This window comes from Denticeps clupeoides, chromosome 20 (assembly GCF_900700375.1).
Source record: "Denticeps clupeoides chromosome 20, fDenClu1.1, whole genome shotgun sequence".
Classification (NCBI taxonomy): Eukaryota; Metazoa; Chordata; class Actinopteri; order Clupeiformes; family Denticipitidae; genus Denticeps; species Denticeps clupeoides.
This window is the reverse complement of record NC_041726.1, coordinates 10384373-10410333: the sequence shown is the minus strand read 5'-3', so window position 1 is coordinate 10410333 and position 25961 is coordinate 10384373. Positions and strand designations below refer to the sequence as shown.

The 25961-nt window shown below is 46.2% G+C and overlaps 2 protein-coding genes across 3 annotated transcripts in view; both read left to right on the top strand.

Moving 5' to 3' along the window:
• Window positions 1–1255: 1255 nt before the first annotated feature.
• On the top strand, window positions 1256–11905 carry LOC114770046 (TGF-beta receptor type-2-like). Its single transcript, XM_028963646.1, has 10 exons — window positions 1256–1511; window positions 3662–3797; window positions 3898–4115; window positions 6159–6260; window positions 6362–6509; window positions 6668–6864; window positions 8244–9001; window positions 9090–9231; window positions 11230–11354; window positions 11439–11905. The coding sequence occupies exons 1-10, from the start codon at window positions 1445–1447 to the stop codon at window positions 11616–11618; spliced, it is 2073 nt and encodes a 690-aa protein (XP_028819479.1). The 5' UTR covers window positions 1256–1444; the 3' UTR covers window positions 11619–11905.
• Window positions 11906–19112: 7207 nt separating this feature from the next.
• Window positions 19113–25961, top strand: part of LOC114770045 (dolichyl-diphosphooligosaccharide--protein glycosyltransferase subunit STT3B-like) — a 38596-nt gene continuing 31747 nt past the window's right edge. For both annotated transcript variants that reach the window (XM_028963645.1, XM_028963644.1), the window contains exon 1: window positions 19113–19373. In XM_028963645.1, coding sequence (XP_028819478.1) covers window positions 19186–19373 — 188 coding nt within the window. In that variant the 5' untranslated portion in view covers window positions 19113–19185. The remainder of the gene's footprint in view (window positions 19374–25961) is intronic.

The window sequence follows — 25961 nt, the reverse complement described above, 5'->3', positions numbered from 1 at the left end:
AGCACAAGACAGACTCTCCTACAGTCACCTGTCACCAGATGTCCTCATCACTATTTATTCACTTTGATTGTAGAACACTGCACTGATGAAGAAGTTAATCCCTGAAACCCCTTCCAGTGATTTCCAGTGAGTTCTGGTTCTACGTAGAGAAATGTCAGGCGGTGCAGGGTGGATTTCTATGAAGATGGATTGATCTCCTCTCCGGTAAAAATACATCACATGGTTATTGTCCCAGCAGTGAAAAAAAACTGTCACAGAGACAAAAATCAATATTCTTTCCCTTAAAAGCAAATAGGAGAAGCGCCAGATGGGTAAATAAAGTAATAAAGTTTACTGCTTCTGTCGTCATGGTAATGGCCTTACTGTCGTTTAGTCAATCAGCACGGGACGTGGGAATCACTTGCACTTACAGAGATTTATGTGGTGGAACACAAGTCGATGCGTGTGTGTAGCTGCAGATCTTATTCCCGTTTATTTCAACCACTGACAATTACTCATCCAAACAGTGGAAATCAATTCATAAAAACTCAATAGAACTCACCGTAGAATGAGGATGATGCATTTATTCTACATATTTCCTACTGTGGCGTTTTGCTGGGGCAGGATAATAAAGAGTGACGAGTTGATGGATCTATGAAAGATTGTCGGTTGTAAACGAAAGTGAGATTCAGTAGAAGCTGTCAGCCAAAAGGGGGCAGTAGAGAGGAAGAAACTGTGGTTCTGAAGAGTTTACCAGAAATCAACCCACCCACTTCTAAATGGATTGCCCTGCTGTGTTGGTGCTAAACCTGTGTGTGTGTGTGTGTGTGTGTGTGTGTGTGTGTGTGTGTGTGTGTGTGTGTGTGTGTGTGTGTCAACTGTCATCTGTGTCAGGGACTGTGGGGACAGTGGCACCTCAGTGGCACCTTGGTGGTTCGGGATCTGAACCCACAACCTTCTAATTACGGGTCTGTTTCCTTAGACACTAGGCCACCACTGTGTGTGTGTGTGTGTGTGCGTGTGTGTGCACGCACACATGTTCGTCTCTCTCTCTCTCTCTCTCTCTCTCTCTCTGTGTGTGTGTGTGTGTGTGTTTGTATCACCTACTTTGTTTAGCTCAACTGACTTCCTGTAACCAGTAAGAATTTTTGGCCCTGTGTGTGTATGTGCACATGCACATCTCTCTCTCTCTCTCTCTCTCTCTCTCTGTGTGTGTGTGTGTGTGTGTGTGTAATAACAGGTCTGGGCTGTAGTCCTGCCCTTTTTCTGAGTTCCTGTTTTAGTTGGAGACGCAATGAGTCACAAGTTGAAATATGGTTCTGTCGCTGCTGTGTGCGCACAGGAGCAGGAGACGAGGCGTAGCTGAGGAGTAGAACATTATCAGATGGAGACCAGCAGATGTAGATGAGGAGTGGAGCACCTTCTCCTGCTATCTGGTCAGGGCTTTACTGAGAAACGCGTCCACATGGACACGTTGCACCTTTACTGCGGGGCGGCGATCCTGTGTGCGCAGCTGGCACTGGGCCTCGCGGGTGAGTCGGTGTGTGTGTGTGTTTCTGCTAAAAAAAGCTGAAAAAGTTTCACCTCTGATCAGTTCTGTCCCTGTGTATGTTGTGTATTTGCAGTGTACTTGTTGTGTGTGTGTTTTGGTTTATAGTGTGTCTTTGTGTATAGTGTGTATTTGCAGTGTACTTGTCGTGTGTGTTTTGTTGCCTCATTATTTGGTGCCTCATTAGTTACCTGTGAACAGTTCTGTATGTGTGTATGTTGTGTATTTGTCGTGTGTTTTGGCGCCTTGTTATTCACTTGTGCCCAGTTCTGTTTGTGTGCATGTTGTGTATTTGTCATTTGCCGTGTGTGTTTTGGCGCCTTGTTATTCACCTCTGATCAGTTTTGTCTGTGTGTATGTTGTGTATTTGTTTTGTGTGTTTTTGACACCTGAGTTCTGTCCTTGTGTATAGTGTGTATTTGCAGTGTACTTGTCGTGTGTGTTTTGTTGCCTCATTATTTGGTGCCTCATTAGTTACCTGTGACTAGTTCCATTCTTGAGTATGTTGTGTATTTGTTGTGTTGATTTTGCGCCTTGTTATTCACCCATTACCAGTTCTGTCCGTCTGTATGTTGTGTATTTTTATTGTGTGTGTTTTGGTGCCTCATTAGTTAGAGCCTCATTATTTTCCTGTGACTAGGTATGTTTGTTTGTATGTTGTGTATTTGTTGTGTGTGTTTTGTTACCTTATTGTTCACCCGTGACCAGTTCTGTCTGGGTGTATGTTGTGCAATTGTTGTTTGTGTGTTTGCTGCCTTATTATTTACCTGCGACCAGTTCTGTTTGTGTGTATGTTGTGTATTTGTTGTGTGTGTATTGGCACCTTGTTATTCACTTGTGACCAGTTCTGTTTGTGTGTATGTTGTGTATTTGTCATTTGTCGTGTGTGTTTTGGCACCTTGTTATTCACCTCTGACCAGTTCTGTTCCTGTGTATGTTGTGTGTGTTTTGGTGCCTTCTTATTCACTTGTGAACTGTTCTGTCTGTGTGTATGTTGTGTATTTGTCGTGTGTGTTTTGGTGCCATATTATTCACTTGTGAACAGTTCTGTCTTTGTGTATGTTGTGTATTTGTTGTGTGTGTTTTGGTGCCTTATTATTCACTTGTGAACAGTTCTGTCTGTGTGTATGTTGTGTATTTGTCAGGTGTGTTTTGGCACCTTATTATTTACCTATGATCAGATTTTGTCTATGGGCATGCTGTGTATTTGTGTCCTTGTTGTGTGTGTTTCAGTGCCTCATTATTTACCTGTGACCATTTCTGTTCGTGTGTATGTTGTGTATTTGTTGTGTGTGTTTCAGTGCCTCATTATTTACCTGTGACCAATTCTGTTCGTGTTTATGTTGTGTATTTGTCCGTGTTTTTTATTTGATGTGAGTATTTTGATGCCTTATTATTTGCTCCTTGGACCCCTACTATTATGCAGGGTGTCAGTTATGGGTTCCTCTGTGTGTGGTTCGAATTATATAATTATGGTATAATGGTGTGTGGGCCCTGTATCACACCAGACTCATATACAGGACTTATTCTGCAGAAACAGACAAGATAAAGAGTCTCACTAGGAATCATTTTTTCTGAAGATGGTTACACTCATTACGGGGCGTCTAATTTACATATGGAATATCCCATAAAGTAACATATCATTTGATAGTGATAGGTTGTAGTAGTGGTAGGGTAGCAGTAGCCTAGTGGGTAACACACTCGACTATGAACCAGAAGAACCATGTTCAAATCCCATTACTACCAGTGTCCCTGAGCAAGACACTTAACCCTGAGTATCTCCAGGGGGGGGGGACTGTCCCTGTAACTACTGATTGTAAGTCACTCTGGATAAGGACGTATGATAAATGCTGTAAATGTAAATGTAATAGTTTGTCTCAGATGGCAGAATTTGGCATCCTACACATCTGACTGTAGAACATTTTACTGTGGTTCTCTGCTGTATCCCATCTAAGGGTGCTGAAGTTTCTGTGAACTTCTGTCCTGTTGTACCTCTGACTGCCTGTGTGCTGTAATTGTAATAGAAACACACAAGTCCCACCCACTTACTATTAATAGTACATCAGATAAGGACATCAGATAAATTCTGTAAATGTAAATTTTTTTCTCATCACATGTGTTCTTCCCACTCAGCTCATTTGTTTCCTAAAATGATGTGCAACTGGTGCGATGAACAGCCAACCTCCTGCGACAACAGCGGTTGCTGTAGGACCAGATGCATCACCACAAGTATCTGTGCTGGAGAACACGATGTCTGTGTGGGTATTTGGTAGGTAATCCAAGTAGATGTTTTTTTCTGTAGTACTGTAGTACTCTGATGATGTCAACATTAGTAGCTCAAATGATCTCCAAATATCATGGATGTCTAGGAGGAAGAGAGGTGCCAACGCTACCATAGAATCCTTCTGCCATAATCCAGACCAGAAGCTCCATGGCCTGCAGCTGGACAAGGACAAAGGTGGAAATGCTGGAGGACAAAGGTGTGAGATGCAGGAGGTGAAAGGGTCAGAGAACTTGGTCTATGTCTGCTCCTGCAACACCTCTGAGTGCAATGAGGAAATGTTCTTCCCAGACAGTCATCATACTGGTGAGCACCTCCAGTTCACCATGTTCATACTGTCAATACTGAAGAGTTCCTTTAGTGCAGAGAACATCCATCAAATATAATTAGCAGTATTGAAGTGTAGTTTGGACTGTATTGAAGTGTAGTTTGGACTGTATTGAAGTGTAGTTTGGAGTGTAGTGAAGTGTTCTTTGGACTGTATTGAAGTGTAGTTTGGAGTGTAGTGAAGTGTTCTTTGGACTGTATTGAAGTGTAGTTTGGACTGTATTGAAGTGTAGTTTGGAGTGTAGTGAAGTGTTCTTTGGAGGATAGTCTAGTTTGGACTGTATTGAAGTGTAGTTTGGAGTGTTGTGAAGTGTTCATTGGAGGATAGTCTAGTTTGGAGTGCAGTGAAGTGTAGTTTGGACTGTATTGAAGTGTAGTTTGGAGTGTATTGAAGTGAAGTTTGGAAGATAGTCTAAGTTTGGACTATACTGAAGTGTAGTTTGGAGTGTTGTGAAGTGTAGTTTGGAGTGTAGTGAAGTGTTCTTTGGAGGATAGTCTAGTTTGGACTGTATTGAAGTGTAGTTTGGAGTGATGTGAAGTGTAGTTTGGAAGATAGGACTGTAATGAAGTGTAGTTTGTAGTATAGTGTAGTAAAGTGTTCTTTGGAGGATATTCTAGTTTGGGGTGTTGTGTTCTTTAGAAGAGTGTTGTGAAATGTTGTTGAAGATTGTGTAGTGACATTTTGCTCATTCAGAAGTTACAGCAGTTACAAAGTTACACTTTGCAGGGAATTGAAGTAAAACATTTTTTTCAATGACTGCTGGTTTTGCTTCATATCAGCAGCTTCCTAATTTGAGGTGTGTGTGTTTGTTGTGTCTCTACTGTGTGTTTTTATTCTTTTATCTCTCACTGATGACTATAAACACAATGGGTGCCTCTGAAAGTCAAGTCTGAACAGGACCAAAGAAATGTGCTCTTCCAAAACACATGAAGGCATGCGAGATCTTCAGTCTGATCTGTGCTCCACTAAGACCCTTTGATCCAGATTCTTCATCTCTGAATTTGGAGCACGTTGGGTCTGACACGTTGAGTCAGTATCGGATGTATAGGAGCATGTGGCACTGTGCACCTGAGCTACGACATCCTGTTATAACTGAAAAAGCAGAGGAGATGCACACACACTCGCTGTCACTGCGTGACTGTGGTCTCCATATGCAGCAGCTCACTTCAACTGTTTGTGGTGATCACTAAAACCACCCGAGAGATCATCTTGTCTCTGTTACATAGATTTGACTCTGATCCTGGTCTTGCTTCAGTTTTACATTCATAAAGAAAACGAAATGTGTCCTCTGCTTAGTGAGCACTGGGCAGCCATGACAGGCGACCAGGGAGCAGTGTGTGGTGGCACCTCAGTGGCACCTTGGCAGCTCGGGATTCGATCCAGCAACCTTCTGATTACGGGGCCGCTTCCTTAACCACTAGGCCATCACTGCCTTGCAGTTAAGGTGCCACTGATCAAGGTACCATCCCCACGCACTGCTCCCCAGGCGCCTTTCCTGGCTGCCCACTGATTGTTAAATGCAGACGACACATTTTGTTGTGTCACCGTGTGCTGTGCTTCAGTGTTTTGCAATGACAAAAACAATCACTTTCACTTCATAGAAACTCAGTGTACAGAACTTAGTTGAGCCACTGGCTCATGTTGTGTTCATGCCAAGTTCATGATGAGGTCATTAATCATCAGTGCAGTAAAAACACACCCATCCCAAATCTAAATTACCTACAACCTACATTTTACATTTACAGCATTTAGCAGAGACCCTTATCCAGGGTGCCTTAAAATGATTCGTTACAGGGACAGTCCCCCCCTGGAGTCACTCAGGGTTCAGTGTCCTGCTCACTGTCACAATGGTAGTAAGTGGGGTTTGGTTCGTCTGGTTCATAGACGAGTGTCTTATCCACTAGGCGGCTACCATCCCACCACCTTTGAAATAAGGTGTCATGTTAAAGTAGGTAATGACCTGTGATATTTCATGCTCAGTTTCCTGCCGCTGTAATACATCTTCTTGCTGTGTCTTTCAGAAGTACCATGTGAGAAACATGAAGAAGAGCTGCTGGAAGCTTCTGATCATGACCTTGTGACTGCAGGTCCGCAGCATCCAAATACAGGAGCGGCAGGTGGAGGTGGGACACTGTGATGTTGTTACACACATACTCTGAATTCGACTGACCTCCAAGTGTAGGGGGTGGGAGATCTTTCATGATGGTTTCATGATGGTTTTCAGGAGGCAACTGGGAAAAATATCAGCTAAAACAGCTGTGTAAATTCTGCGACCTGCAGCCCTCCACATGTGACAATGTCAGCAACTGCTGTTCCAACTGCTCTATCACAGCCATCTGTCCTTCTGAAGGGGATGTGTGTGTCAGCATCTGGTGAGTGGAGGAGATGAAAGCCATACTTCACCCAAAATCCAGTTCAGCGCCATCACTTTTAACTGAATAATCATTTTGAATCAGAATGTGGTATAAATTTATGTGAAGAATAGCTCTGATATACTGATTTCTGTATTTTTGGGGTTGTCCTCTTTCAGGAGGAAGAAGGGTGACAACACCACCGTGGAGACGTTGTGCCACCACCCGTCCCTGCCACTGTATGACCTGATGCTGAGCGACTATAACGGCAGCAAGTGTGTGATGAAGGAGAAGAAGGGCATGGACGGCCTCTTCTACATCTGCGCCTGCAATGCCGAGGAGTGCAACGAGCACCTCTATTTCACCCATTCAGCAGGTGAGTGACCTGATCTCTGATGGTGTGCTGGATGTACATCTTGATACCAGAATGGGACCAGTGAGATCCTATTCCACGGAGGTCATTATCAGGGCGAGATGAAAGGAGATCTTGGTTTTTACTGCTGGTGTTTGATGGTTTAAAGGTGTGCTGAAGGTGGAGACAGTGGAGAACCTCAAAGTGACCAGTGTAGGGACAGAGCAGGGCTTCAGATGTCTGAGGTGGAGAGATGTGAGACACGTGGAAACAGGTTTCCTCCATTGCACCTCCTCCACTTTGTTCCTAACTGAACGCATGTGTAGTTGGTGGTGGTGACGTCATAGAAACCCATTTCCTGTCAAGGGCTGGAGAACTGTGGAGAACATGTGCCTCCCAGGGAGGAAGTGCACCATTTTCATTTTTGACCGTAGCTGTCTGTCGGGTGAGGTGAATGTAGGCGGAGCAAGAGCAGTGAGAAGACAGACTTCCTGGCTGCCTGTCTGTACTGCAGCGGCGCTGCAGCCATGTTTATAGAACCTGTAAATCTTACGTCGCCAGTGATGCATCATGGGACTGCTTGTCAATTTAAAGGGACAGTGTACTGTTGGTGAAGTAATGAGGAATATTAGTGCTGAAACAATCATTCTCTTATTTAATTGTTAAAATAAGCATAACTATAGAAATATTTACATAACTTTGCATTATTTCAAAAACTGTAGATTATTTTTATGGATTCATGTTAAAGGCTTCACCTTTCTCCAAAAAGAGAACAGTCTAATGGTCTAGAAGGTTCCTGAGAGTTGAACAGCAGAAGGAAGAGCTTCATGTTTCTTTGTTTTTACTGTATGTCTAAAGGATTGTGGATAATTTAATTACAGAGTCAAACTTCACAGCAGCGCTGTGAGAGTGTAATAGCTTGGAGGACATGATCTGCTGAATAAAGTAAAGTTAAAAAGTGAAGTGATTGTCACATGTGATACACAGCAGCACAACACACAGTGCACACAGTGAAATTTGTCCTCTGCATTTAACCCATCACCCTGAGTGAGCAGCCATGACAGGCACCCGGGGAGCAGTGTGTGGGGACGGTGCTTTGCTCAGTGGCACCTCAGTGGCATCTCGGCAGGTCGGGATTCAAACCGGCAACCTTCTTATTACGGGGCTGCTTCCTTAACCGCTTGGCCACCACTGCCCCTGTGTGGGGCTTGAACCCATGACCCTGAGATTAAGAGTCTCATGCTCTACCAACTGAGCTAGCCAGGCACAGATGTGGGGCAGAAAGAAGCGAAACTTGAAAGGACAGACAGTTCCATGCAGTGTCAGGGCTTTTGGAGAAATGAGTCTGGTAAATTGTTAGGTGGGTGGAATTGAATAATAAATTCCCTGTTACACTTCAACAGAGAATGTGAACATTGCCATGGTCCTGCTGGTCAGCTTGGTCCCGCTGGTGATCCTGGCCATCATGGTCATCATCGCCTTCTATGCCTACCGCGTCTTCCTCCAGCAAAAGCTGTGGGAGAACAAGAGGAAGCCCTCTCAACATGACAGCGACGGCCGGGCCATCATCAACGACGATGACAGCAGCTCTACAGATGCCAACAACATCAATCACAACACCGAGCTGCTCCCCATTGACCTGGATGTCCTGGTGGGCAAGGGTCGCTTTGCAGAGGTCTACAAGGCAAAGCTGAAGCCTGCAGCCTCTTGCGCAGGAGAGCCCTACCAGACAGTGGCCATCAAGATCTTCCCTGAAGAGGAGTATGTGTCATGGAAGAATGAGAAGGACATCTTCTCCTACACCGAGCTGCGGCATGAGAATGTCCTGCACTTCCTCACAGCGGAGGAGAGGAGGGAGAGGAAGCAGTGGTGGCTGATCACTGCCTTCCACCCTTGCGGGAGCCTGCAGGACTACCTGAAGGTCCATGTGGTCACATGGGAGGACCTGCTACTCCTCGGAGGGTCGATGGTGCGCGGTGTGGCACACCTGCACAGCGAGCGCACGCTCTGTGGACGGTCCAAAGTGGCCATCGTCCACCGGGACCTCAAGAGCTCCAACGTCCTGGTGAAGAGTGACCTGACCTGCTGCCTTTGTGACTTCGGCCTCGCCCTCCGCCTGGACCACACCCTGTCTGTAGATGAACTGGCCAACAGTGGTCAGGTGAGGCTGGAAATGTTAATCACCAACTGACTAATAAGGGTAACCTGTGGAACACCGACTTTTTGATGCTTAATGCGTGTTTGTACAGGTGGGCACGGCCAGGTACATGGCCCCTGAGGTGCTGGAGTCCCGAATCAACCTGGAGAACATCGAGTCCTTCAAGCAGGTGGATGTCTACTCCATGGCTCTGGTGCTGTGGGAGCTGTTGTCCCGCTGTAGCGCAATTGGAGGTACAGTCCTGCCTTCTCCTCTTTAGTGTAGTGGGAGTCAGACTTATCCAGAAGATCTGCAGGAGATCTGAGGAAACTCGTCTCCTGGTTAATGTGCCGTACGTTCTGCGTGTCTCCGTGATGCTGGGGTTGATTACATCGCGCAGCCCCTACGGATGGATTTCATGCGTGAATGCGGAATGTGATCTGACTCCGCCCACCCACCGTGTTTTATGAGGGAATGCTGTGGTTCCACTTTAACAACATGCAGGCCCTCAGCTCGCTGTAGTTGGACCACGCCCTGTCTTCCTGTTTTTTCCTCCTGTTACAACCACACCCACTTTTACACAGCTGGAACATGGAGGTCTAGAAATATGGGACCTTCATGCATCTTTCAGACATTATGTAGGTCCATAAGGTCAATGAAACCATAAAGGAACCTTCAGTAAACACACACAAGTCACATTACAGAAGAGCTGGTCATTCACATCCACCTGTCCAGATAAACGTCTCACACTCCAGACTATCACAATGCCATCTTTATCCAGACAGACGTCGAGCGAAATGGAAAATTCCCTGTCACGTCCAGAAAACATTGTTCCAGTGTAATTAACACGTCCAGATTTAGGCAGTGTGGGCACTCCGGGTGGGGCTGTAGGTCTCTGGTTCCACCCACTGCAGTAGGAACTCCGGCCAATCCCTTCAGCAGCTTTCCAGATGTCAAGGCCAATGCCTGTGGTGTGTGTGTCCTGAAAATTCAAAATAAACAAGATTTACTTTAAAAGTTCAACTGCAGGTTTACTGATGTAACTAAAGTCATGTTCACATCTGGGCGTGTCACGTATATCTACAGGAGGGGGTTAAATCCTCCAGAATGAGGAACTAGGGTGTGTGGGAGCTGTCAATCATGCCAAAAGGCTCCTACCCCTATAAACTGTTTATTAAAACATAATTAAAGTTCATCTTCTGGGTGTCAGGAATGATTACATGTAAATGATGTACGATTAAAATGATTTTGTAATGTTACATCATTTAAATTATCTGGACCAATGCTCAACATCTCATGCAGTAATTAGTGAATATGCAGATGAATTAAGGACTAATCAGATGCATGAGATCAACTTTGCTTTACTGGATGATTTGAACCTTAGAATCCTGGGAACCTGATCTGTTTGTCCCGGATCCAGCACTTCAGCCCAGGGGAAGTTTTGTCTGCTGACGTTGCTGCTTGTCACTAAACCCACTTGTGACCGATCTGTGTTCCATTTTAAAAACCGCCGCGTGCTCGTAACGTTTCTCCTCCCAGGATGGATGTTGTGAAATTAAGCAGCGGAGTTGCAGAACGCGGCGCTGGGGGAGACATGAAGCCTCCTGGCGGCACATGATGAATGGGGGCGTCGTCCGAGAATGTTCAGGCGTGGGGGGGCGGGGCCAGGGTGCCATAAACAGGAAGCCCAGTGGTCATGCAGTCAGACGCTCCGCTGGCTTCATGTCACTGTGCCTGCTTCCTGTTTGACTGTCAGCATTTCCTGTTGAGCCTCTGGGCAGAGAGTTGGTTCCTGTGTAGCGTTTGTAGCAGAAAGGCCCGCCCCCCCCAAGCAGCGCTGTGATTATTATCATCAATATAGAGGATGTTTGACAGTGGAACGTGACAGGCGGTGAATAATAGAAGATGGATGGGTGACAGGCGGCGTCTGACAGATTTTTCACCAGAATATAATCCTGGGGCTCGCGGCCATCTGGAGAACCACCAATAAAAACATTGACGCCCAAATTTACAGGCCGTTACATAATACAGACAAATTAGCATTAGCAAAGACCAAGAGGCATTGTGGGAGTTGCTTGGAGTTGCTTAATTTTTAGGAATTGTTCTTGACAGCTTTTGAGGAGCGTTAACAATGAAGATGTGGTGCCAGCAGGTTGGGCTGCAGTATGATCACAGAGCATCATGTGGTGTCTACATGCAGACCTGTTCTTATATTACAGGTATGTGTCATGACTGTGTGTGTGTGTTGTCAGATGTGAAAGAGTACGAGCCCCCATTTGGTAACATCCTGGAGAACATATGTATCGAGAGCATGAAGGACTGCGTACTCCGAGACCGCGGGAGACCAGAGATGCCCAGTAGCTGGTCAAACCACCAGGTAATATACACAGGCACACACACACACACACACACAGAGATCACAGCTGTTTCTATAGTAACTCTTGTATAACGGTCCCCACAGGGTATTCAAGTTCTGTGTTCCACCGTGGAGGACTGCTGGGACCATGAACCGGAGGCTCGTCTGACTGCCCAGTGTGTGGCCGAGCGAATCAGCGGCCTGGAGGGTCTGGACAAGATCTTCACCCTCGGCTCCTTTGAGGAGAAGCTCCCTCAGGATTCCTCCAGTGGTGATGTGAAGTGAGCGCTCAGCGGCTCCCCCTTGTGGACCAGCAGAACTTCCACGTTTACCCACAAAAACACACACTGTGACACTGCAGGTGTTCACTCACTGCACATGTGACTGAGAGAACAAACATCCAGAAGCTCCAATCAACTCCAGAATCATACAATTCCTCCCTCCATTTCAACTGGTGTTCATGCTCTGGTCAGGAGGAACAAAAGACCTGCAGATTAGACAGAAACTGTAACCGACCAGGGTTATGGACTTTTTCTTTTTTTTTTTTAGCTGGATGAAGAACGTACGTTAAAGAAGCTGTGTTTTTTACCTCTTCTATATGTACAGTGTTTATATAAAAAAAATAAAAATTTCATATCAAGCTTTCTTTGAAGTGTGATGCATGAATGCAGTTCTATTTATTGTATTTCTATACACACCAGCACCCAGACTGTAGTACAGTCCTGGTTGGAAATATTTTACCCAATATAAAATATAAACATTATTTTAAACATTGAAACTAGGAATTTTGAGTAATCGGAATTTGTGCTAAAAGAGTCCACAGAAACTTTTTATGTTCAAAAAATAAAATGTTTTTGTTCTGAGTTGTTATGCCAACGGTATCTACAGATCGGGTCTTAGTGAACCAAACGAGGGATTTCAATGATAAATATTTAAAGCACTTATGTAAGTCTGGATAAGACCATCAGCCAAATGTTGTAAATGTAAATGTCAATCTGATCTTCATACCTGATTATTTAAAGGCTTAAATGAGCAACCAGCAAAGTTAATTGTTAGGTGTATTTAGTCAACACTTGACCCTTCTGCATACAAAGGAAAACTTCACTAAAAAGAAAGGAAGAAACCTTGAAAAGAGGTAGTGGTGCAGAGCATCAAAGAGCATCTGTCCATGTTTGTAGACACTGAACAGTGCAGAGTAGGTTTTAGTCCTGTGCCATGGTGCACACTGCGTGTCCATTATAATGCTGGTCCATTTGAAGATCCCTGATGCTTATTTTTTATGGTGATGGTGGCTGTGTTGACCCCCTGGTATGTTTCATGCTGAGTTGTCTTGTCAGAAGCTCGTTGCCAGGGACTAGGATCCCTTTGGTGGTCTCTTCATTGGACTCTGGAGGTGGCCAGTCCGGTGATTGTAAGAGCGGGGTGATGTGGTCGAATTTTCTGGTTCTAGTTAGAACTCTTGCTGCGGAATTCTGAACTAGCTGCCGTTTACTCATGTATCTACTAGTACATCCAGAGAGTAATGTGTTCCAGTAATCTAACCTTGATGTAATAAAGGTATGGACCAACTTCTATGAATCATGCATTGAAATCATATTCCATATCTCAGCAATATTTCATTGGAGACACCAAGGTGAAAGAATGCTATCCTAGTGATGTTATCTACATGTGAATCGAATGAGAGACCTGCGTCAGTAAGGGCACCTAGATCCTTTACTTCTGTACTTAGTGAGATAGAAGCTATAGGAGGCTATCTAGAGTTATGATGTGGTCAGACAGACTGGCTGTATGAGACAGTACAAGAGCTTCTGTCTTTCAGGGTTTAAAGAAAGTGGTGAGCATTCACCTTTTAATGTCCTGTCTCTTGTCTGGAATTGCTGATGAATACAACTGTGTGTCGTCAGCATAGCAGGTAAAGTAAATTTTGTGTTTACCAATGATGTGACCTAAAGACTCCTTGAAAAGGTGAGTCTTTAATCGTCACTTGAAGATGACAAATGACAATTAGAAATTGGTTCCACCTCTGAGGATTCAGATCTGAAGAGAGTCTTCCTCGTCTTCTGATGGGAATATGCTCAATGAAGCAATGAAGTAACTGGAATAATAAAAATGTTTTTGAATGTAATCATTCCAGTTTTTGTCAGTTCCAATGTCAAACATTTTTGCTTCATGGATTCAACAGCATTTTTAGTTTTTTACTCCTCTGCCCTACCATTACAATTATGCAGGATTATTTTTTCAGAGCTCATTTCCAGCACTTCCTGTCCAGGCTCTATGTTTGTGCGTTTATTTCCAGTCTTTATTTCCCCAAGGTCTTCCGACTGGACCGTTATGGGCTTCTCACATCACAGAGGCATGTTGGGTAAAACAAACAGTGGAACTGTGTGTGAGTTGAAAGGATGTCTGTTGCTCCTCACTCTGCAACCGGTTCAGTTTTGGAATGTCCGGCAGCTGGTCAGTCTTCATCTGATCTCCTGCAGAGAGTTTCCACTGATGGCCACTAGGAGGCAGGCTGAGCCCCTCCCTCCAAACATCCCAGTCAAGAGTTCTTCAGCATGATCTCATTCTGATACAAACATCAGACATCTGTCTGTGGGAAGCGGGGGTCAGAGGTCAATCACCAACATACCAGAACCAAGCACTAACAAACCTGCAGTCGTAACCTGCACTGTGTGGGTGTTCGTTCACAGTCACAAGCAAGTTAATGCGGCTGTGGTGCTGTCGCCATGGAAACACGTGGAGCCAATAAGAACTACAGCAAACATCAGTTCGGACCCAACCACCCACAGACCGCGCCCTGTTTACCTGAAACCGAAGGTTTGTGCGGAATCGTGACCCTCATATGGAAACGGAACTCAGCAGCTCAACTCTCCAGACACGCCGTGGACTTCGGAGCTTCTGCTGGTCTGATCTTCATAATTAACGGCTCCAGACACTGGGAGCCCGAGGAACCGTGGCATTTAGAGACCATTAACCCAGGAGCAGCAGCGGCTCTACACACATCCTGGGATTTAATGGGCCTTTGCCTCATAATGACTCAGAAATCACCAGGCCTGTATTGTCTGTGTGTGTGTGTGTGTGTGTGTGTGTGTGTGTGTATGAACACACAATCTGGTTAATAACCCAGTCGTTTAGGCCACTAATTATAGATCAGCTGCCATTAATCTCCATGAGGATGCAGTGATCTGGAAAACAACACAGACACACACACTGCCTGCGTCACACAGACTGTGTCATGATGTCATACACATACGCTTCTCTCTCCTCCATCATACCCAGAAGGCTCCTCTCGTAACTCGATTTAGGAGGCATGGGCGCTGTCCGGGCAGGAATTGATTATCTACAGGCAGGACGAGAACGACCAGGCACTTCATACGGCTTCGTCGCGTCAGACCGTAGTATCGGAGAGCAGGTGCCCAGAAGAGCTCCGGGAGAGTTCATCATGGAGCACCAGGAGACCGACTTCCTGGTAACGAAGATGAAAATTCCATAATCGGTCCCAACTGACATGTAACCATGTCCATTTTATCTCCATGGGTCTAGTTCTTTAAATCATGCTTTTGATTTCTTCTGCAAATGAGGTGACAGGCAGAAGTGTATGAACATCTCGATTTCATATTTTACTTCCAAGAACCATTGTTGGGGAGGCGCTGTTGAACTTGTTGTGGAGTAGATTGTGTGGTTTGTATCTGGGAACCTGGGAACCTGGTCATCGCCAACATTTTGAAAACCGAGCTGATCTACAACTTTCTATTGACTGGGCTGCTTCAGACGCTGAATTAGCAACTGTTCAAGTTACTGTGCAGAAATGTCTCTGTCTACCTGAACTGAAAATGTTGGCTCCAATTTGACAAGCCAGCCGCTGCATTTGTTAAACTGAAAAAAAGAATATCAGGTCAGAGGGATTCGAGATCGAAAAATTACGGGGCTGTAGCGTAGCGGTTAAGGATGCGGCCCCGTAATCAGAAGGTTGTTGGATTGAATCCCGGTGCCACTGAGCAAAGCACCGTCCCCACACACTGCTCCCCGTGCTCCTTGCCGTCTGCTCACCAAGGGTGATGGTTAAAAGCAGAGGACACGTTTCGTGTGCTGTGCTGCAGTGAATCACAATGACGATCACGTCACTTTCACTTCACTTTCAATAAACATTAAAACAGCAGCAGATCTGGTAACATTTCCGGCATTTTCCAGACGACCTTATCCAGAGCGCCTCACAATCAATAGTTAGGGGTTACTGTTGTATACTGTTACTTTACAGGGCTCAGGGACACAACAATAGTAAGTGGGGTTTGAACCCGGGGCTCTGTGGTCTTCTGGTTTAAAGGAGAGAGTCTTACCACTGTTATCAGTCTGTAAGGAGGAGTCTAGAACACAGTGCAGGAGCTGTGGTGAAAAATAATAATAATAATAATAATGATGATGAATAGTGAGTTGAAGGGTCATTAGAATTAGAATAGAAACTGTCCTTATGTTCTGCACTGTTTAAATGTCTGGTCTACCTATGACCTCATTTTCTGAATAAAATCGAATGAAATGTTTGCACAGTTCTGTAAATAATACAGGTAAAATAAAGCTGTTATCCAGGCCGTTCACTAAAGTGTAACTATTCTATACTGTGAGACCATGATTAACTTTTCTCATAAAATGACATCCGGACAAGCCTGTAAACCTTTTTCGGGTGAGTAAAGAACCAGGATCTCCATGATGTCCAGGAAGGACCTGTGAGACCAGAGCTGTCCTCATCTCTCTGACCTTTAAAGGCCAAATGGATCATTCAGGTCTGAAGCGGAACTCAAGTTCTCCCATCAGCACTGGTCAGCTTTATCTGAAATGTGAGTGTGTGTGTGTGTGTACCCTGAAGGGATTGAGGTTCTAAGAGAAGCCAAATTTTCCACGGTGAGTGATGTAGCACCAACACCGCAGCAATGATTCCCCTGCCGAAGAAAAATATGGGCAGATCTCCAGTGCATCTCTGAAACACAACAAGCACATCATCATTCACACAAGCTGGCAACGCCCGCTTTTTCAACTCAGACAGGACCAAAACGACCCTCAAAGGAGAGTGATATCCGGCCGGGGGGGACGTTCATCAAACAAGAACAATCCACCACGAGAACAATCACAACAGCCCCAATGTAGCTGCATTGTGGATGCCACGCCCATACACCACATCAATGACAGAGAGATCCATGAACCTGCTGGCACCACATGGTGGTCTCTCTGGTAGTCCAAAGCACATCCATTCATATCCTCATTAGAAGGCGTCTCCAAAGAGACATCATTTTCTGGAGACCAAACGCGTTGTGTTTTTTCTTTACCAGTAGGAGGCAGCAGCGCACCTCCTGCACTGTTCTAATGGGACAAGAAATCGGAGCCACTCAAAACGTTGCCGAATTAGAAGGTAGCTCTGCTCATGTGCAGGACATCGGTCAGTGATGCCCAGGATGGACAACACATGTGCTATTCAGTCCAGACCACCTCCAACCTGGTCAGAGGGACCTGTGTGTCTTTAATTGCAGTTTTAATCTGGAACGTTTAATCCTCCCGTTGTGATGGGCAGTTTGAAGTGTTTCACCTGTGAAGAGCATCTGAAATTCCGTCAGAAGCTTCCTTTCCTTCAATCCAAATGAAAAGGTGTGTTTTTCTCTTTGTTGGAAACAAGCAGGATTGATTTCGAGCGGCGACACATTTCCCATCAAACCCTGTGCTGTCGGCCACGTTGATTGCAATAAATCGTTCTTGTTGGGCTCAGTGTGCTGTGCCCAGTGTGCATTGTGCTGAAGCACATTTCTGGTCTGGACGGCCATGGATGGCTGTGATGTAAATATTTATAGAGCATCTGAGACGTTGTCGTGGACACGATGCAGAAATAAATCATAAACCTGAAAAAAAAATTGCATTTCCAGCCTTTTCCAGATGCCCTTATCCAGAGCACCTTATAATCAGTAGTCACAGGGACAGACCCATTGGAGACACCGAGGGTTAAATGTCTTGCTCAGGGGGGTAAGTGGTCTTCTGTCCTTGCAGGCTGCATGAAAGGAATGGTGAATTTCTGGGCTGCATTTGAAGAACCAAATGAAACGGGGAATCTGTGGGTCTTAAAATGCAGCATTAGATGAAAAGTGCAGAGGTGGAAAAGCTTCATCTATGCACCATGAAGACCATGCGCTATGAAACCTGGTCTGGTGTACAAGGTGCCATCTGTACTAGTCTTTTGTCAGGGGGAATAGGGCTGCTTTTACTGCTGGAGGTAAAATTTGGCATCAATTTAGTCATCTAAAACTTGAATTTCCAAATCTCTCCATGCAATTGCAATGCAGACACATCTCAGAATATTGTAGCAGCGTTCTTCTATCACCGCTATTTATTTCTCACCACTGGCAGCTCACAATTCACACACCATCTGCCTTGAACTGCGTCCCTGAAAAATTCAACCCTCCACTGAGTTCCATGCCAACAAAAGGCCATGAAATGGACTTTCAGCAATAGAGGTAACGCAGGGGATGGAGCGTAGACAGGCTGGAAACCCCTTCCAGAATAAAGCATCATCTCTAAAATGAGCTCTTGGAAGGTGGTTGAGAAGCTGCAGAGATGGACACCCAATGCTGGATGCTCTCTCCTGGGAGCTGGAGGATACTTCTGTTTGACCTCAGCCAGGATCCTTATCGGGAGGTCATGATGTCGGACTACCGGGCCTGTTGAAGCGAGCAGGTCTTTGAGGAATGAGCAGTAATCTCTCCACCAGAACCGGATCCTCTGGCTTTATCTGGCTGAAAATGCATTGCATCGCTCACAGAAGACTGCGTCTTTCTCGTTCTCATTTATGGCTTTGTGCCCAATCCATCTCCCTTTTCTCCCCCCATTACAGAAATCATTCAGCTTTCCCTGATAATCCATTCATTTGCTACCCAAAGCTCATTTATGGTGCCTCCATCTATCACTTATCCACCTGCTCTCGTTCTTTCCTGCATTTTGGACCTGTTCTAATTTTATTCCCTCCTTCCCATCGGGAACTGTTAGAACAAAGGCACGCAGGAAGGGATTTTTCTGAACGCAGGAAAACTATGCATAGCATTTCATCACCAGCCAACGTACTGGCAGAGCCGAGGAAACATCACACCAAAATTAATTATGCAAATGACAGGACTGTGATACAGATTCTGTATTGAGTGCGAATTAATAGCTAATTGCCATCACAACAGCTTGTCTTCAAAGGGAAACATGCCTGGAGCAAACATTTTAATGCTTGAAAGCCTCTTTGTGCCACCTTGTCTTATGCCATTCTGAATTAATGTGATATTGGTGCACACACACACACACACACACACACGAAAACACACACACACACACAGATGTTTGCTTTCCACAGATGAATGTCCAAATTCCATTAACATTAAAAGTAATTATTCAGAAGATTAATCATAAAGGAACAGGCCACATGAGGTTAAACTAAATTCTCACACAGTGGCATTAAAAACGAATGTTTAGCAATATATGGCAGGAGAAAAAGCATTTATTGCGTATATTACAGGTTAATACGCATACCTTAATAATACATTAATAAAACATCCCTTATTTGTGTGCGTGTACAGGTCAACCCTTTGTCTTTGTTTTAATATAGAGTAAAATAATAATAATGTTATCTTACGTTCTATTGGATAAATGCTCTGCCTGTTGTGTCTCTTCTTTTACACGATTGGCTAGCGAGGCGCATCTCCGCCCAGCCCTGCCATCCGCCCAATGAGATGGCGCGCCGCCTTCCCTGCCCCGCCCCCCGTCAGCCGGTGCGGCGCTCCTCTCGCGGATCGGCGGAGAGAAGCGGCCGCTGCTGCCGGGGACGGACAGGCGGAATATGGCGGAGCTCCGCGCCGCCGCTGACGGCAGGAAGAAAGGAGGCCTGTCCGGGGGTCTGGCGCAGCCCGCCGGGTGGCAGTCCCTGCTGTCCTTCACCGTCCTCTTCCTGGCCTGGCTGGCCGGCTTCAGCTCCAGGCTCTTCGCCGTCATCCGCTTCGAGAGCATCATCCACGAGTTCGACCCGTGGTGAGTTCCGCGCCGCGCCGCTTCACTTCTGCAACTTTTTGCGTCACGGCAGCGCGATGCTCTGGAATGCCCTGTATCGCTCTGCTGTCAGATGTTGAAACGGCCCTTTACACGTCTATTGCTTACAGTGTGTGTGTGTGTGTGTGTGTGTGTGTGTGTGTGTGTGTGTTTGTGTCTGCGTGATTGTGTGTTTGTGTGTACCGTTCACGTTAGATCTGTGCGTTTGTTTGATGGACGTCTGCTGGATGTTTGTTTGCTGAAGAAACTGACCTTCATCATAATCCTCTTCAGCAGATTCTTCCATGACTTTCATCCTCAGGTTCTACTTTTTACTACCAGTGGAGGGATGGAGAGAGAGCTGGGTAGAGAAAGTGATAGAGGGATGGAGAGGGAGAGTTGGGTGGAAGGAGTGAGAGGGATGGAGAGAGAGCTGGGTAGAGAAAGTGATAGAGGGATGGAGAGGGAGAGTTGGGTGGAAGGAGTGAGAGGGATGGAGAGAGAGAGTTGTGTGGAGAAAGTGAGAGAGGGATGGAGAGAGATTTGGGTGGAGAGATTGATGCAGGGGTGGAGAGGGTTGGTTGGAGAGAGTGAGAGAGGGATGGATAGAGAGAGTTGGATGGAGAAAGGGAGAGCGCGATGGAGAGAGAGAGTTAGGTGGATAGAGTGGTGCAGGGGTGGATGGAGAGAGTGAGAGGGATGGAGAGAGAGTTGGGTGGAGAGATTGATAGAGGGATGGAGAGGAAGAGAGTTGGGTGGAGAGATTGATAGAGTGACGGAGAAGGAGAGTGAGTTGGGTGGAGAGAATGAGATGGATGAAGATAGAGTTGGGTGGAGTAAGTGAGGACTATAAACTGTAAAGTCTCTTCTTGTGAAAGTGTCCTTTATTACTGTACATACTCTTTCATTTATAAGAAGTGAAGGACGCTGGTGGTGTTTTGAGGAGAGGAACATCTGAAGGAGTCTGAAGGTGCTGAGAAAGCTGATTCTGGAAAACTTTCCTGGCTGAAGAACATCCTGGTGTTCTTCTCCATGTTTCCTCATGTTACCCAGACTCCTCTGCCTCAGACTGACAACTGCTGTGCCCCTTCACGATTCTGAACTTCAGATTGTATTTACCTGGCGTATTGACACAACATGTGTGTGTGTGTGTGTGTGTGTGTGTGTGTGTGTGTGTGTGTGTGTGTGTGGAGAAGATGGAGAGACGCGTGGGGGGGGGGGCTTTCAGGTGACGATCCACTCAGAAGGCCAATCGGCATTTAGCCATAGACAGAGACCAGTGTTCACTAAATCAGCACTCTGGGATTATAACACACACACAACACACACACAGATAAAGCGAAAGAGAGAAAATTGTTCCTGTTTTTGTGTGTGTTTGTTTGAAGCTTATTGACTTTCTGTGTATTCTGTGTTTTGAAATATGCTAATAAATGCAGCAGCTAATATTGGAGAGAACACACACACACACACACACACTGCTGTCATGTTGAGAGTGTGACGGCATGATGGAGCAGCTTGTGTTGACTTGGCGCTGCTGTTAACACACTGAGAGGCGGAGATGGAAAGTGCGTGTGTTCACATGCCGTACGTGTATCTGCTGGAATCATTACTGAAAAATGACAGCATTGGTACCTAAAGACAAATAAAATCCGGAACCCTGGGACAGAGATGGAGGTTCCGTGAACTGCAGAATAAAAGGTATTCTTTTTTTGTGCTTAACTGTAAGTTAATAGTATGGTGACGTATATCAGGTGACGTATATATCATGCTAGAATACCAACGCCGTTAATAAAATCCAAGATTTATTCTGACTAGGCCTGCAACTAACAACTAATGTGACAGTTGACTTGTCACCGCCGATAAGCGCTTAGTCATATTCCCCGCTGCAGACGAGACTGGCTCTGATGGGCTCAATGTTGCAGGAATGGACAGAAAATGGCCTTCGTTTTCCGTTCTCCATCTGAGAGGGTCGACCTTTTTGGATATTGCTGCTCCGTGAAGAACATCTCAACTTCCCGTCTCTTTCTTTGCCTTCATCTCGGGTGAAATGGTCCCAGACTTTAGAGTCTCCCAGAAGTTCCGTGAATCTCCTGCTCTTTGATAGCGAGTCCCTGATTCCCGCAAATAGAATATTGAATTAGGCCTGTCGTGTTACCGCGGGGAGGTTGTAAAACGCCGCGGCAGGACGTGGTGGGATCGTGAGGGTGGTGCACAGTGACGCCGTTACTGTGAGTGACATTTTTTATTTTTTTTTCTCTCGATTCCGTCTTCTGTGGGGCAGGTTCTCCACCCATCCACTCTCCTTCCCCGTATAAAGGTATGTGTGTGTGTCGGTGTCATTCACTTGTTCTCCTGTTCTACTTCATCGCCCCCTTTGGCCAGCGCCGCTCTTGCCTGTGACAGATGGATGGACAGTTGGATGGACGGCTGTATGGATTGATCCCTCGGAGCAGAAGAATGACGCTGAGATGGAATGTTCTAGTAGAGGTCTGGCAGTGTGGGATGTGGAGATGTTGCTGGTCGGACTGGTCTTCAGTGCAATATGCCATTTCTGGGTGTTTATTTGGTCTCCTGCTGCATTAACGGCTGCATTAGAGACGTTCTGGAGGAGACGTTTTTTTGCTTCCATGTTAGAAGTGGTGAGTTGATGCCGGTGAACGCTGAAATTAACTCAGAATGAGATTAGGAAACGTCACCAGGCACTTGGCTCTGGCCATTTCTGCTTTCTGTTCCCAACAGGCCACACCCACCAGCGGGAATTTATTTGTGCATGATTAATTAAAGACTTCCCGAAATATCCGACTTTAATGTATTCTTGGTTCTAATATCCGACTTTAATGTATTCTTGGTTCTAATTCCCGAAAGGGAAACATGTTCATGGTCTTTTCTGCTGATGAATCTGTGTCTCGCTCTTTGCTTCTGCTGGATTATTGGAGTTTGTTGACTGGAGAGAAGTTTCTGGCTCAGAGATGTTTGCTAATCGGCTTTGAAATTCTTACATTGTGCTTTTGTGCTTTAATTACAATCTTCCACTGTGTATCACTTGGAAGAGATTTTCATTCTGATGATCTATGGATGCTTTCACTCGTCTGGCCTGGAATCTAACGCGGTGTGGTTCGTTTCGTCCAGTGTGAACACAGCAATCGCACCAAAACAACCGACTCGATTCATATCAAATCGGCAACTCTGGTGCGGTCCGCCCAACCAAAACAGGACACATGATGTGAGAACGAAGATAAAAATGATACAATGTTACAAACTCACCGACTGATTCGGAACCCGCGGAGCTTTAGATTCTCAGGTTGGTGCTCGTATGAGGACCTGGCTGGGCCTTGGATGGGGGTCTAATGGTGTTTGAAAGCTGAACGCTGAAAAGCAGCGGAACACTGAAAAGCTGGGGTTCTTTAAAGTAGCCGCCCATCTTTTTCTTCTCACCACAAACTTTTTTTTTTTGTTCTTGCGTCGGAATCAGTGTAGGATGTGAAAGGTCTTTATTAACTCAAGGTTGGTCTCTGAGGACCTTGGGATGCATCAGTTCACCTTTCAGATCTCTGCCTGTTTATTCCTGTTGGCTGAAGCAGCAGCCACACTGTCTCCACTGCCATAACCAGATGAGGGTCCTTCAACCTGCGGAGACGGGACAAGAGAAGACTGATTTCCTTTCCAACAAAAACGTTCAGGTTCTATACTCCACAGTGAAGAAGGGAACACCCTGAGGAACCCTGTGGAACCGCCACTTCCTCCAGCCTGGTGCGGATGATGTTGGGGAACTGCATGTATTCAGCTACATCATTATCCAGGCTGTGCTGGAGCTCTGGAGGCCGGCCAGCCCCAGGCTGATATCGTGCACCTGGGGACCTGGGGACTTCCTGTCTGGGTTCCTCACCGATTGTACTGTGCACTGTTCAGTTTATTTTACTACTTCATCCAGAAGATCAAACAGGTTCTCATGCGGTTCACAGCAGCTGCGATGGACAATCCCATCGACCTGGCCACCAGATATCCACTTAATTGCCAATTCCAATCCAATTAGGTCCAAGTCAAATGACCCCATGGGGACAATCTAGCTATTAGTGTATCCATGTGCATGTTGTGCATGATGGGACTGTAGTTCTAGCAAATCATCGAACGCTAACATGCTGTTCAGGACCGGTTAACATGTTGTTATGTTGGCAATGAGCATCCTTGCACCAGAAGGGCGGAGCTGAATCCCATAATATCCCGGAGCGGGGAAGGTTGGCCAGAACCAGCATTAGGATGCAGATGGCACCTCGAGTCCCGGGAATCGGGCTCCGTTTGTCACGTCCTCAGATTCCTTTGTGTCCTACAGAGAGGTGATCTGAAGCTCCACCACCCAGCAGCGAGGCCAGCAAACTGCTTCATCTGGCCGCCACCGCCACCCGTGTCCGAACTGAAACGTCCAGCGCGGTGAGGATCAACTGGCAACCGTCCATACCCGGTGAAAGCTGTGAGATGATGCCCCAGTCCACTGAGGAAGGCTTCTGGATTTTTCTCTGCCCCTTAGTAAGATCAGAGATGACAGATGAAAAGGCCCGGCCGCTTTATTGGGCTAAATGAAGTCATTAGGCTCTCAATATAATCCCTCCGACGCCATGAATGTCTCCGTATAATGGATGAGGCGGTCGTTACTACGTCATTACCGGGGTCGGAGGTCGCAGCGCCCTTGAGAACCCGTTCTGCAGATTTCCTCTCTTTTCTCCTCCTCCTCCTCCTTGCCGTGTTTGTCTGACGCCCACCAGGCCGTCGGCGCGTCTCTTTTTTTATTTCTTTTTTATTTAACTTGTCTGCCAGCGCCTGTCACCGCCACAGCCTGGAATTTCATTCGGTAGAGCTGCGACTGACGCCTCATTAGACCTTCGTAACCCACCGCGTGTGTGTGAGCGAGAGAGAGAGCGAAAAGTCACTTCCTGTCACCAGGAGCTCGCACCTTCATACAGCTGATGTACAGGCAGGATTTACTCTCATGTCCTCCCCACACCATCATTTCATATGTTCTATATCTGTGTGTGTGTGTTTTACAAAAAGTGATTTCATTGATAAAAATGGAAGTGAACTGGAGAAATTAATTTGATGAACTAGATGGAAAAAGTTTTGCTCTTATAATCGACTCCTGCTGTATCCGTGGTTTTTACTTCCTGAATTTCCCCAGCCGGGCCTGTTCATGTGTGAGTGGATGATGGATTCAGTGCTGATAACCGTGTGTTGGTCTCTGTTCTCTCTGACAAAATCTATCATGCTGCAGCTCCAACGAGCACCGAGAGACCCCGTTTCATCCGACTGTGTGTGAATGATGCCTCTTCACCGACTCGGTGCAGTCTCTTACTCTCCGCTTACATGATGTTCGTATATGACGACTGCTTATTATAGAAACAGAATATTATATTATCATCATGAACGTGGAGAGGATGAACTGTGGTGAACTGTCCGTTGTCGTGATCACCAGTTTACTTGGCTCGTTGGTCTATGATTCTCGATTTGGGTGCGAGAGGTCCCGGGTTCAAATCCCGGAGGAACCCATTCAAAAGTTCTGGGGGCAGTGGTAGCCTAGCGGCCCCGTAATCAGAAGGTTGCCGGTTCGAATCCCGATCCGCCAAGGTGCCACTGAGGTGCCACTGAGCAAAGCACCGTCCCCACACACTGGTCCCCGGGCGCCTGTCATGGCTGCCCACTGCTCACTCAGAGTGATGGGTTAAATGCAGAGGACATCGTGTGTGCATCGTGTGCTGTGTATCACATGTGACAATCACTTCACTTTAAAGTTTCTTATGAACATTAGCTCCAGGGACCAATACAGGACTGGGTGTCCACCGCCTTCTCCAGCGTCTCCTCACGGTTCCTGTCGGCTTGCTGCCTCCCCGCCCTCTCCTCGTTATTGCAGCTGCGATGGGACCAGAACCCACAGCTCCCCTGGGCCAACCCCCCCCCCCCCCCCACCCCGGTTCCAAACGGAGGGAGAAAGACGCCTGTGTCTCTCCGCCCGAAACGAGGCGGGGATCTCACACTGACCGCTTTCTCCCAGCATTCCCATCAGTATTCCACTCAGACCGCCCCGGAGGTGGATCCGAGTCGGACCTCAGGCCTTCATCTCTCATCTTCCATATTTATTATTTCGCTCGTGATATTTCAGCTCGTTGCAGAGTCAGAAAAGGTTTCACCTGCTGATACAAAAGATCAGGAAAAGGAGAGAAGGAACGCACAGATTTCTGGCTTTTTCGCAGTCAGTCCAAAAAACATATTTAACCCGTATTTGGACCCACCCCCTGTGGATATAAGCACTTCACAGTTTTGTCCTGTCCTGTCATTGGTCCTCCCCTCCCGATGATCATTTTTACATTTTGCATTTTACAGCATTTATCAGACGCCTTTATCCAGAGCGACTTACAATCAGTAGTTACAGGGACAGTCCCCCCCTGGAGCAACTTAGGGTTAAGTGTCTTGCTCAGGGACACAATGGTAGTAAGTGGGATTTGAACCCGGGTCTTCTGGTTCACAGGCGAGTGTGTTACCCACTAGGATGATCCTGCATCCTTCTACTCTACTTGGCCGTAATGGTTTGGAAGCTCTTCAAAC

What these genes read in the sequence shown, in the direction of transcription:
- LOC114770046 (XM_028963646.1), top strand. Translation starts at nt 1,445, where the DNA reads ATGGACACGTTGCACCTTTACTGCGGGGCGGCGATCCTGTGTGCGCAG. An exon ending in TACAGGAGCGGCAGGTGGAG is followed by an intron (nt 6,261 to 6,361) that starts GTGGGACACTGT and finishes GATGGTTTTCAG; the next exon opens with GAGGCAACTGGGAAAAATAT. An exon ending in GTAGCTGGTCAAACCACCAG is followed by an intron (nt 11,355 to 11,438) that starts GTAATATACACA and finishes CGGTCCCCACAG; the next exon opens with GGTATTCAAGTTCTGTGTTC.